General features: G+C 40.1%; 1 protein-coding gene across 1 annotated transcript in view; it reads right to left on the reverse strand.

Moving 5' to 3' along the window:
- Positions 1-12,719, reverse strand: part of ADGRD1 (adhesion G protein-coupled receptor D1) — a 488,370-nt gene that overhangs the window by 447,717 nt on the left and 27,934 nt on the right. The window contains exons 6-8 of the mRNA XM_044685394.1: positions 10,147-10,326; positions 4,770-5,024; positions 150-202 (exon numbers count right to left, since the gene is read on the reverse strand). Of these exons, the coding sequence (XP_044541329.1) occupies positions 150-202; positions 4,770-5,024; positions 10,147-10,326 (488 nt within the window). The remainder of the gene's footprint in view (positions 1-149; positions 203-4,769; positions 5,025-10,146; positions 10,327-12,719) is intronic.

The following is a 12,719-nucleotide window of genomic DNA, read 5'->3' on the forward strand; positions in this document are numbered from 1 at the left end:
GAGGGAGGGAGGAAGGGAGGAAGGAAGGAAGGAAGGAAGGAAGGAAGGAAGGAAGGAAGGAAGGAAGGAAGGAAGGAAGGAAAGTTAGTTTTTAGAGGAACCAGAATAAAGATTAAATGCTCCAAGAAGCCCTCTAGGCATTCTCTTACCCTCATGTTGGTTGCAGCAGTGGGAGGTGTAGTAGAAAGAAATACTTGCTTTCCTAAGTAGAAAAAAATATATATAATTTTCATTAAATGGAAAGAAAAGGTATAGTCTTCTTTTTCTCTAAAATTTTTCCTTAAAATTCTTTTCCTAAAAATGTTCCCTAAATTTTTCCCCTAAAAGATCTTTCCTTTTCCAAAAGTTTCTAAGGTCACCTAAGACCATCTAAAACATGACACTGAGGAAAGAGTTCTGAAAGACCTGAGTTCAAATCAATCCTCAAACACTTACTACTTATGTGACTCTGGGTAATAAGTCACCTAACTGCTATCTGCCTCAGTTTTCTCATATGCAAAACATGAATAATAATAACCACCATCTCTCAGGATTGTTGTAAAGATAAAAAGATAATATTTGTAAAGAGCTTTATAAAACTTGAAGTTGGTTGGGGCCTCTCCTAATACTCATATTCTCCTCTAATTATGTATAACCAGAAGAGGAGACTTCCTGGAATGAGGAAGGACTAATCAAACAATTTTATTAATGGAATTTCACCCAAGACACAAATTATAATAGATCAATCAATTATATTATTTTATGTTAATTATTTTGCACAATATATTAATAAATCAGTCATATGACATATATTTATTGAACAGCACTCAAATGCATCAAGATTTAACATAAAAAGGAGAGTCACCAAATGTTCTCCCTCTCACAGTAGAAAAGAACTAAAGAAGATTAGCTCAAAACATAGCAAGAAGGAATTGGGAAAGGTGGGTGGCTTCTTCTTTCTCAGACCTGTTGCCAAAACTTGTCATTGGCCTAGAATGGATGGGGCATCCTCCTGCCTAAAAGTACAATGTCTTGATAGCAATGGTGGTACAGTGAAAAGAACCCTGTACTTGGAGTTAGAGGACATGGATTCAAATTCCAGCTTTGCTTCTGACTCCCTGTGGACCTTGAGGCTCCTAACTTCTATAGACCTCAGTTTCTTCCTTGTAAAATTAGGGGATTAACCCAGACGACCTCCAAGGTTCCTCCTAGTTCTAGATTTATATACTATGACTTCTGAAGTCCCTTGTAACCCTAGCAATCTTTGAATTCTCTCCTGCCCAGGGGGAGCCCGCTCTGCTCAACTTCCAAACTACCCAATTAACTGAGAAGATGAAGACGTGAGATTGTGTCTATTTTACTCGTGATTTAAATGTGCCTGCCTTTTCTCCAGCAAAAAATTTCTCATTCCCAGACTTCCCCTTCCACCCACAGGCTAAGCTGCAGATTTTACTTCTCGTCAGCTGAAGCCCTAGAGGCTGCTAGGAGGGAAAGGAGGAATGTTTGTTGACCCACGGAAAGTCTGTGAAATGACATCATTATACCTTGCCAGCTCCTGCAGCCCCTCTTCCCATGATGCCCTGAATACATCCTGAAAGAATGTACTGACCTCCACCCCAGTCTGCTCAGCTAGCTAACAGAACAAGCATTCACATCTTGGAGGGGATAAAGGAGGGATTCCCAGGGGGCACAAGGCAGGCCACCCTTTCCATACCCTGGAGGGTTAAGACACCAATTGTTCCCCCTGGATTTTCCCAGGAGACAGAGCTCCTCCACAGCAAAGCAGTAAAGCCCAGAGGAGGGGATGAATAACAAGCATTTGCCATCCCTTACAGAGCGTTCTTGTAGCATTACTCTGAACCAAAGGGATTGATTTATGATAGCCCTGGGCCTGGTGATGTTATAGAAAGAAGGGTTTGTTACGGTCTCTACAACAACCAGATACGAAAGCAAATTTTTCCAATGTAACTAAAACATTGAAAATATTAGAGAAGCATAATTTATTTGAGACTTTTAAACATGGGAACACAAGAGATAGATAGCTTAATCTGAAAACAGCATTCTCTGAATCCCAAGCAAGCCAACACTGGGGACTTATAAGGCACCTTTCTTCTAATATCTTACCTCCTCAGACCTCCCCTCATTAGAGGACAAGGTCCAGGACTCAGTGGACAAAGACATTCACTGGGAAAAGGGCTAGATTTGAAGTTGGAGGACATGGGTTCAAACTTACTTCCTAGGTGACGACGCTAGGTAAATCACTGAACATCCCTGGTCCTCTATAAAAGGAGGAAATTGGACTAGGCACAATCTTCTGAGGTTCCTTCTACCTTTAAATCTTATAATCTTATAATAATTATAATCCTTATAATAATTTATAATCCCATAACATAAATTCAAACCTTGGTTTGAATCCAGATTCTGACGCATTCTACCTTTGTGACCTCAAGACAATCCCTTCACCTCTCTAAACATCTATTTCCTCCCCTGTAAAATAAGAGAGTTGGACTAGATTACCTTTTATTGATCTTTTCAGTTTATAATTCTATGAGGCAAACTCTATGATGCAAAAAGGGGACAAGTAAGCCACAGAATGAGCAAGGGAAAGATCAGGAATAAAGAACACAAGTTTCCCAACTTTCAATTAATTCTAATTCTAGTCACTCCACTGGACTGTTTTTCAATTCATCCTCATATCCATACCTCAGAATTCCTTCTTTCCCTTAAGACTCAGTTCAAGCATCACCTTCTTCTTTCCCTGCAGCTTGCTAGCTCCCTCCTGCTTTAAACTACCTTATAATTATTTTGCATTTACTTATACATGTACCCACTTATGTCTTATATTATTATATTATACCTTGTTATACATTATACCTCCAAAAGATTGTACACTCCTTGAGAGGAGGCATTATTTGATCTATGCCTTTCTATCCCAAGAACCCAGCATAGTACCTAACACATACTATGTGTTTAATAAATTCTTTTTTTTAATAATGGAGTGGTTGGACATTTCCTTCTCCAGCTCATTTTATTGATAAGGAACTAAGGCAAAGTGGGTTAAGTGACTTGTCCAGAATCACACAGCTAGTAAGTATCTGAAGCCAGATTTGAACTCATAAAGATGAATCTTCCTAATTCCAAACCCAATGCTGTATCTATTGTGCCACCCAGCTTCCTGATGCTTAATCAATTCTTGTCGATTGATTTCTTAAGTCAGTAAGTCAATGAGCAAATAATTATTCTTTCTTTATATATATATATATATATGCATATATATCTTTACATATTATTTTATATATAATTATACCTTTCTCAGTACCTCCAAAAAGGCCTTGAATATAGTAGGCATTAAGTAAACTTCTCCATACTCCCCCCATAACATACTATAATCCTTGAGAGGCAATTTAACATGGTGGAAAAAGTCATGGATTTGGAATCATCGAATGCAAATTTGAATCCCAGCTCTGTCATTTACCATTTGCCCAAGTAACTTTGGGCAACTCAATTAAGCCTTTGGAGCTTTTGTCACCTCATCTACAAAATGGGGGGGTTGGAATAGATGTCCACAAGTCTCTTTCTCCTCTATATCTATGATACTACAAGGCCAGGATTGTGGTGTTATTTCTTTTTTGCAACCCTAAAGCCGAATTTAGTTTAATTCCACAAGTATTTATTAACATAGTACATATATTTTGAGTTTGAGACTAAATCAACAATTTCATTGATATGGAGAACTCCCAAAAGAGGAAATTCCCTCTGCCAATGCAGGTTGGAACCCTCTCTGGAATTCATGGCTTAGAAAACTACCTGGGACAATGAGATGTCAAGGAAACTAGTGTCAGAGGCAGGACTTGAATCCAGGTCCCCCTGGTTCCAAGGAAATGCTAATGCTTTCCCTCTAGAACCAACTACAATTTAACCTATTTCAGTCCAGTCATTTTCCAGCTGTGTCCAATGCTTTGTTTCCCAATATGGGATTTTCTTGGCAAAGATACTGGAGTGTTTGGCCATTTCAGTTTGTACATGATGGTTTTCATGTCATCTCCCCCATTAGACTGTGAGCTCCTGGAGAGCTCACACTGTCTTTTGCCTTTTTTTGCACCCCAGCTCTATGTGGATGGCACAGAATAGTGGTTTAATAAATGTTGCCTCAACTCTGCTATTCCAACTACATTAAATGCATTTTGTTTTGTATATAACAAGCATTTGCTTAACAAAAATCTGGGAAACCAGAGAGACAACTAGAAGGGACCTAAGAAATCATCTTGTCCAACCCCTTGATTTTACAAAAGAGGAAACTGAGGCCACAATCACATGGTCATAAGAAGCAGATATGGGATAGCCAAAATTCTTTCTACACTTTCCTGGTGCTTAATCAATTCTTGTCGATTGATTTCTTAAATCAGTAAGTCAATGAGCAAATGATTAAGTGCCTTTGGTACCTCCAAAACCTGCTTCCCAACACAAGAAACCAAAAGTCCTTCTTATCCAGAGGTTGGAATAGTGAATGAGGTTAGAAGTTCTGATCATTAGTGCGGGGAACATAAATTATACTGCCATTCAAGCAAATCTTTAACCTCTCAATCTTCAGGAACAGGTGTTCTAGAAAATGACTCCATTTATTAGTGTACATTTTAACCCCCTACATCATTGAATCAGATCAACAGGGGAGGAGGATGCAATGGTTTGTTGTTTGGGGGTGTGGTGGGTTTTTTTAAGAGAGGAGTGTTAGAGGGGAGTGTCAGAAGCTTCAAAAAGTAGCCCCTTTAGTGCCTCATGCTCTCACTGACCAATGGCAGCTGTAAAATACATCCTGATTTCACTGGGCGTCAGAGCTCGCTCCCAGATAATGAACTCATCGAAAGCTCCATTCTCGTAGTTCTTGGGCTGGTCTCTGTCAGAACCAATCACCAGGTTGACATTGGGCTCCCCATAGGCGTGAGACACTTTCCCACTTGGATCTGTGGTGTTCAGAGTCCCATTGACGTAGACTTTCAGGCCTTCCTTGGATTTCCATGTGAACAGGACATGAGTCCAATAGGGACCTAGAAAAGAGCAAAAATGGTCACAGAATCACAGAATCAGAATGCCTCTTTATCTTTGATGGGTTGGGCCATCCAGACACCGCCTGAAGAACTGTAGAAGGAATACACCGACTCCTATCTTAGCCAATTTTGGACAGCTCTCATCCACGGGAAGGCTATTCTTCCATGAAATCAAAATCTGCCTTTATACCTGATACCACTGTTCTCTGAGGTCAAGCAAAAAGGTCTACATCAATTACTCAGAACAAAACACATCTGATTTCCCAGGGAAACTTGAGCTCGAATTTTTTAGAAAGGAATTCAGGATGAACATTTCTCTTTACCATTTTCTAGATACCCACTGACTGTCTACATTACATAAAATCCATCTTCTACGTGACAGCCCTTCAAATACTCAAATATAACTAGATATCCCCTCTAGGTTCCTCTTCTCCAGTCACTCCTAAGTTCTCTGGGAATAACTTCAATTCCTGTGTCTATTTCTAAATCAAGTACATTTTAACTAACTCAAAATAGTTTCAATAATTATCTTTGCTGGCACAATGATTTTCTTCTTTGCTACTGAGCACAGGCAGATAAAAAAATCATAGAACCTCAGCCATCTAACCCACAGTGTCTGCTATAAAATGCCAGAGAGGTCACCCAGTCTCTGCTTAGAGATCTCCAGTGAGAGGGTACTCACTGCCTTCTGAGGTGGTCCATTTCACTTTGAGACAGATATTATTAAGAAAAATTTTCTTGACCTTAAGCTTCAGTTCACCTCTTTGCCATTTCCCCCCATTTCCCCTGATTCTGCCTGTTGTGGCCAAATAAAATAAATCTAATATTTCTCCCCCTTCAAATACTTGGAAACATTTATCACAGTCATACCACCCCCTCTTCTTTTCTCCAGGCTTAACACTGCCAGTATTTTACTTATATATGCCACACACTAAAGGGCCTTCATCATCCTAGTTGTCCTCCAGCTTATCAACAAATCCTTAAATAATGGTGCCCACAAATGGATGTGATTTCCTAGATTTGGTCTAACCAGGGGGAAGTACAGTGGGATTGTCTCCTCCTTATTCCTAGAAGGTCTGCCTCCCTAAATTCTTGAATGAAAAGTATATATTAAGTGTTTTCTGTGTGCCAGGGACTGGGCTAAGTGCTGGAAGTACAAGTTGTACCCCCAATTCTCACTCTCTAAGAGATAGAAACCCACAAACAATTTGTTGTGCCAACAGAGAGTTACGTAAGGCAAATCTCTACCCTCTACTCCTGCCATTCCCAATAAACATTTATAGACTTTCTCCTCTCTTGGGAGAAAACTGGGCTCACTAATAAGAACGAGCCTTGGATTTCTGGGGCCACTTCCCTAGTGCAGGACCTCCATGCATTTGTGAAACAATAATGTGAGGATATCATAATGGCCTCACTGCTGGGGAGAACACAACAGCTCTGGAAAAGCAAAATGCCATCTGTCATCTTGCCAGTGATTTTAAATTGCAAAGCAATTACATCAGGTGTTTTGGCTATGTATTATGCAACTTTCTAGTCATTTTTGAGCCTCTAAAGAGAATTAGACCCCAAGTCGGTCCAAGGCATAATTGCCCCCTCATTTGGAGGTGGGAATAATAATAACCTATTTGGTGGACAAACAGGAGTTTAGAGCCCCAGGTACATGCTTTCTCTATCCTTCATATGCCCCCATGCTGGAAAATAATCTGAATTTAGCAAGCAAACACCAATCAGCACCATGAAATGTAAGCTCCTATCTTAACAGAATCTTGGCTTTCATAGTTACACATACAAATAGAGTTAGAATAAATGAGTTGTTTAAAAAGTATCTGTAGGGGGAGAAATGTTTTCATAATTTTTGTCACATTTCTATTTTCTTAAATGAAGCCTTTCATCGCCATGGTTTATAACTGCATCAGGGCTGTAATTTGTATTTTTAGCACCTGGGCCAAGCTTTTAAAAATGGTTAGGGGTCGGGGGAGAAGTGAACAATGCTAAAAAGCTCCTTCCAAGCAACTTTTTCAGACAAATTCAACTGGGAGGCGGGGAAAACAATACCAGTTCCCATAGGGGAGGTCGACTTGAGGCTGGGGATGGGGTGCAGCAGCTGATGGTAGGGTGAACATTGAGGGGAAGAGATGAAGAAAAAGTATACTCCTGCACCATGCCATCTGGCAGTGGCAACTAGAGGCTCAGCTCGGTTGTTTTTATGCTACTAAAAGAGTTAAGAACTATCACAGAGCCCTCTCCATCTAGCGCCCTGAGGCAAAACCCTGGCTGCCCTGTTCTAAGAACAGCTAAGATGTTAATAACATTTATTTTAAACCCTCAATCTCCTAATATGGAAATAGATTTTACATTATTTCACATGTAGAACTGACACAGTGGTTGCCTTCTAAGTGAGTGGAGTAGGGGCTAGAAGGAGGAAGAGAATTTAAACCAACCCCCCAAATTTTTACTGTTAAAAACAAATAAATATATATATTTTTAATGCTTAAAGTTCCCATCTGATCCCAACTTGAAGTCTCTGGGCAGTGGATGCTCTTAAACAACTTGCCCTGCCAATGAGGAGTTATGTAAGATTGATCTCCATCCCCTACTCCCCAAACATCTTAGGGTTGGCAATGTCTGTATACCCCCAAAATAATACCCACCAGGCTCACTCTTCATCACATAGAGGAAGTAAAAAAAAATCTTTTGAAATAGGACAAAAGTATCTGAGGACCTTTAGAGCATGGCAAAGTCCAGAAGAAGGGAAGAAGCCCTCCTACTCATCAGTCATCTTCACAACTCTGACTAAGGTCTCTGTGATTCCATGTTTTCTTGAATTTATCCAAGAGCCTGAATCATTGAGCCACTGGGACTGTGGCAGTATGACTTGCCTAGTTTATAAGAAAATATTGAAATGCGATCCTTCCTTATTGCTAGTTTTAAGAATCTTTGTCTTTCTTCAAGATTTAGCTCAGATGCTCCTCAAGGAAGCCTTCTTGGTCCCATTGCTAAGTGGAAGCACAGTAGTCAAGACGTGGACAGGAGAATTATTTCCTATCCCATTACCACCACCATCACTTCTTGCGCCCTAAGATTGCACGTAACCCCCAAGGCATGTCTCCATGCCCATTCCAGAAAGGGAACACATCGACAAGGAAAGCCAAAGAAATAATAAACATTTAATTATGGACAGAGCAGCGGTCAAATGACTCACCCCTAATGAGAGCAACCTACAAAAACTAGAGCAACAAAACTAGCCAAAGACAGAAATGAGAAAAGGATTGTTTTGACTGGGTTGTTTTGAATGAGTGAATCACATGGAATAAATATTAGAAAATCAATGATCAACTTTAAAATTATGACAAAAATACAAATAAGTATGATACTCCCTTCCTCACGGGATTCCAATGGCTTCCAATAGTCTCTAGGATAAAATACAATATAAAATGGCTCCAACTAACCTTTTTAGAGTAATTTCTTATTACTCTCAATCATGTATTCAATATTCCAGCCAAATCATCCTGTTCGCTGTTCCCTAGGCATAACATATCACCTCTCATTTCCCTTCCTTTGCATAGCCTGTTTCCCATCCCAGAAATGTTCCAGCTCCTTGCCTCAAGAGAAAATGGACTTAAAACTGGAAATGTCTTGATAAGTCATCCTGGCCTTATGAGAAAGAAAGCTATCCACATTCAAAGGAAGAACTGTGGGAGTAGAAACACAGAAGAAAAACAACTGCTTGAACACATGGGCTGATGGGGATATTATTGGGGATGTAGATGCTAAACAATCACTTTAGTCCAACTATCAATAATATGGAATTAGGTCTTAATCAGTGATACATGTAAATCCCAGTAGAATTGTGCATCAGCTACAGGGGGATGGTGGAGTTTAGGGGAGAGGGAAAGAACATGAATCATATAACCATGGGAGAATATTCAAAATAAAAATAATAAAAATAAAAAAGGATAATAAAGGGCAGCCCCTAATTTTACATATAAGGAAACTGAGACCAAGAGAGGTTAAGTACATTGGCCAAAGTTATATGGCTCATAAATGGCACCATTAGGATTTGAATTCAAGTTGTTTAAATCCAATGCCACGCTTCCTCCTTTTCTTTTTCAAATCCTTACCTTCTGTCTTAGAATTGATACTAAATATTAGTTCCAAGGCAGAAGAGTGGTAAGGGATAGGCAACTGGGGTTAAGTTAACCAGGGTCACACAGCTAGGAAGTGTTTGAGGTCAGATTTGAACCTAGGATCTCCCATCTCTATGCCTAGCTTTCTATCTACTGAGACACCTTAGCTGCTCTTGCCTGTTCTTTTTAGAACTTCTCACTTCTCACTTCCATCCAACTTCAGCTCATTTCAGTATCCTAAATGACTTTTGTGATTCCCTGTTGTTGGAATTCTTCTCCTGCTTCTCAATGACTTTATATTTATTTTTTATGTATTTTGTGTTTACACTTATCCTTGCATAAGTCGTATCCTCCCTCACCTTCTAGTAGAACAGAAGTTCTTTGGGGTAGGAATTGCTTCATTTCTTCAAGATATCTCTGAGGCCATCTAAGTATAGAATTCTAGAAAGAGCTCAAAACTTAAGATTGGAAGACCTGGGTTCAAATCTCTGCTATGCTTGTTACTATTTAAGTAACCATAGGTGAAATATTTCTCTTCTCTAGAGCTCAGTTTCCAGCATATGACAAATAATTAATAAATTCTTAAAGAATCACATTAAAAATCATACATGATTTGTGAGAAAGCAATGTTTGGGGCAGCTGGGTGGCTCAGTGGATGGAGAGCCAGCCCTAGAGATGGGAGGTCTTGGGTTTAAATCTGGCCTCAGACTCTTCCTAGTTGTGTGACCCTGGACAAGTCACTTACCCCCCATTGCCTAAACCTTACCACTCTTTTGCCTTAGAACCAATACATAGTATTGACTCTAAGATAGAAGGTGAGGGTTTTTTAAAAATCAACATGTTATTACATCATATGTGACCAGACCAAACAACCTTGAAATTAAGGGCTGTTATCCAAAGATGGCAAATTTGCTCTTTATTTTGGGCTCTATCAAGCCAGATTTTTCCCCTTGAGTGTCTCCAAGTAGAAGACAACAGAGACAAATCTGAATTACCTGGTGGGCTGAAGCTGGCCTCCCACTTCATAGAATTCTCACGGGTGTAAAATTCCACAGAGCCTTTACCATCACTGGAGCAGATCTTAAATCCACTGGAAATAACCTGCCCGCCATAGGCTGGAAGGGCTGTCCTGGGCTGCTCTCCCTGGATCTTCCAGAAAAATGAAAATGTGACACCTGAGAAAGGGAAAGGCATAAGATTCAGTTATCAATGAGACATAGAAAGGGCCAGTAACTAGGCATGGTACACATTTTATTTTATTTTTCAACTGAATGAACTCCTAATTGATCTCTTTGACTCCAGTCTCTCCCCTCTCTCACATATCTTCCACAGAATTGCCAAATTGGCATTCGGAAAGCACAAATCCAACTATTTCTGTATGCAGTAGGGAAAGGAAGGGGAAGAGAATAAGTATTTATATAGTGCCTACTTTGTGCCAGGGACAGTGTTAAGCACTATACACACATTTCATTTGATCCTCATAATAACCCTGAAAAGTAGAAGCTGTTGTTATCCCCATTTTATAGTTGAAGAAACTGAGGTAGACCAAGATTAAGTGACTTGCCGACAGCTGCTATGAGGCTGAGACTGACTTAAACTCAGGCTTTCCTGATTCCTTCTCTCAGTCAAATCAAAATGGCATCCTGCCTCTGCCAAAAGCAATAGTACTGGGTGGGATGCTCCTCCCCAGGAAAAAAAATATAGAGAGGTCAAAGAAGAGTGGGAAGTTCTTTGGGCAAAAAATTTCATTGTTGGTTTTAGCTGATTATTATCTATGGCATCCTGATACCAACATGCAAGAGGTAATCTAGACCTGGAGTTAGAGGATCGAGCTTTTAGAGCAGTGATGGTGAACCTTTTAGAGTCTGAAACCCCAAACTGCAACCCTCACGCTATATGTGAATCTCCCTCCCCACCACCACCTCAGAAAGAGGAAGGAAGACACTCTCCCATTGGGCTGCTAGGCAGAGGGGTGGGTGATGAGAGAGAAATATCCTCAGGTGTGGAGAGGAGTAGGGGAGCAGCCCCCTCTGGCACGTGTGCCATAGGTTTGCCAACATGGTTCTAGGTTGGCTTCATTCTCCTCCTCTGTGAAATGGGAAATTTGGACTAGAAGACTTCTGAGATCCCTTCCAGATTCAAACTAGAAGCAAATGTCTCTGGCTAATATCCCAAGTTGGGAGAAACCAACCCATTACTCTTAGAAAGAATGTAAAGTCCTTGAGGGTAGGGACTGTTTCATTTTTTTGGATTTGTATCCCTAATGACTGACACATTACAGATGGTAATGTTTGTTGATGGGCTGATTACAGAACTCATTGAAGCTGGGAAAAAATTGAGTCCCTTCCTTTCCTCCCAGATTCTTCGCACCAAAGAAATGAAGGTAAAAAAGGGCCATAAGATTTGTCCTAGATTTCCTTCCTGCCTATAGGAAGCATGGCATAGTGAATAAGGCAATAGACTTGCAATCAAAAGGATGGGAGGAAGAATGGAAAATGGCCAGGATGAAGAAGTAGAGTCAGCTATAGAGACAATATGGCATAATTTAGTCCAGCTCTCTTGTCTTAAAATAAAGAAACAACAGTCCAGAATGGTGGAGGAGTGGGGAGCAGGAAGGGAGCTGGCAGTGAGGAAAGATACTTATTCAAGGTCATATAGCTGGCTTGGACATGGAATCCAGAATTGACCTGGACTCATATTCCAGCAATCATTCAAATGCATTATACATATATTTAAGTCCAAAAGCTTTTTTGACTTTCAAGAGTCTACTATTAAAATGCAAATACCCCTAAAAGGAATAATGTAAGTAACCTTCAGCTTTTATCAACTAACACTATAATGGAGATCACTTTGTTGGGCCCTTTCCAGTTGAGGTAGCTAGCTATATTAGAAGTGTAGGCATCCAGGAAATAGGCAAAGGGGAAAAGGGAATGGATGCTGGAATGGAAGATGGGAAAACAGCCAAAGAAAAAAACTCATGCTTTTTAATTTTGTTGTCATTAACACCCTTCTCTACACAAATGGGAGAATTAGATTCAACAAATGGCTCCATCAAAGTCAAAAATTCAGGAGAGGATATGGTTAATGTAAATCAGAAAGCAGAGCCCTTTTTTCTTAAGCAGGAAAACCTATACGTTTCCATCTCTAAAAAAGAAAGTCCATAGTTGGATTATCTCCCATTTAATCCTCCTATGATGCCTCATTGGGTGTGGAATTGGCCCTTGTTTCTTGAAGACTAAGCCAAAAGACTTCAAGTTCTGATAGGTTCATAGGATACTATATTTAGAGCTGGAAGAGACTATTGAATCTAACCCCCTCAGACGAAGACACTGAGAGCTTAGAAAGCTAAATGATTTGCCCATTGACACACAGGTAATAAATGTCAGAGCTAGGATTCAAACCCATGTCCTGAGACCCTAAATTCAGTTCTCTTCCTACCTGACCACACTACTGTTCAAAATCTTAGGAAAGTGGAAAGGAAATAGAAAGACAGAAGAGAAGAGAAGAGAAGAGAAGAGAAGAGAAGAGAAGAGGAGAGGAGAGGAGAGGAGAGGAGAGGAGAGGAGAG

The sequence above is a fragment of the Gracilinanus agilis genome, chromosome 1 (assembly GCF_016433145.1).
Source record: "Gracilinanus agilis isolate LMUSP501 chromosome 1, AgileGrace, whole genome shotgun sequence".
NCBI classification, from domain to species: Eukaryota; Metazoa; Chordata; class Mammalia; order Didelphimorphia; family Didelphidae; genus Gracilinanus; species Gracilinanus agilis.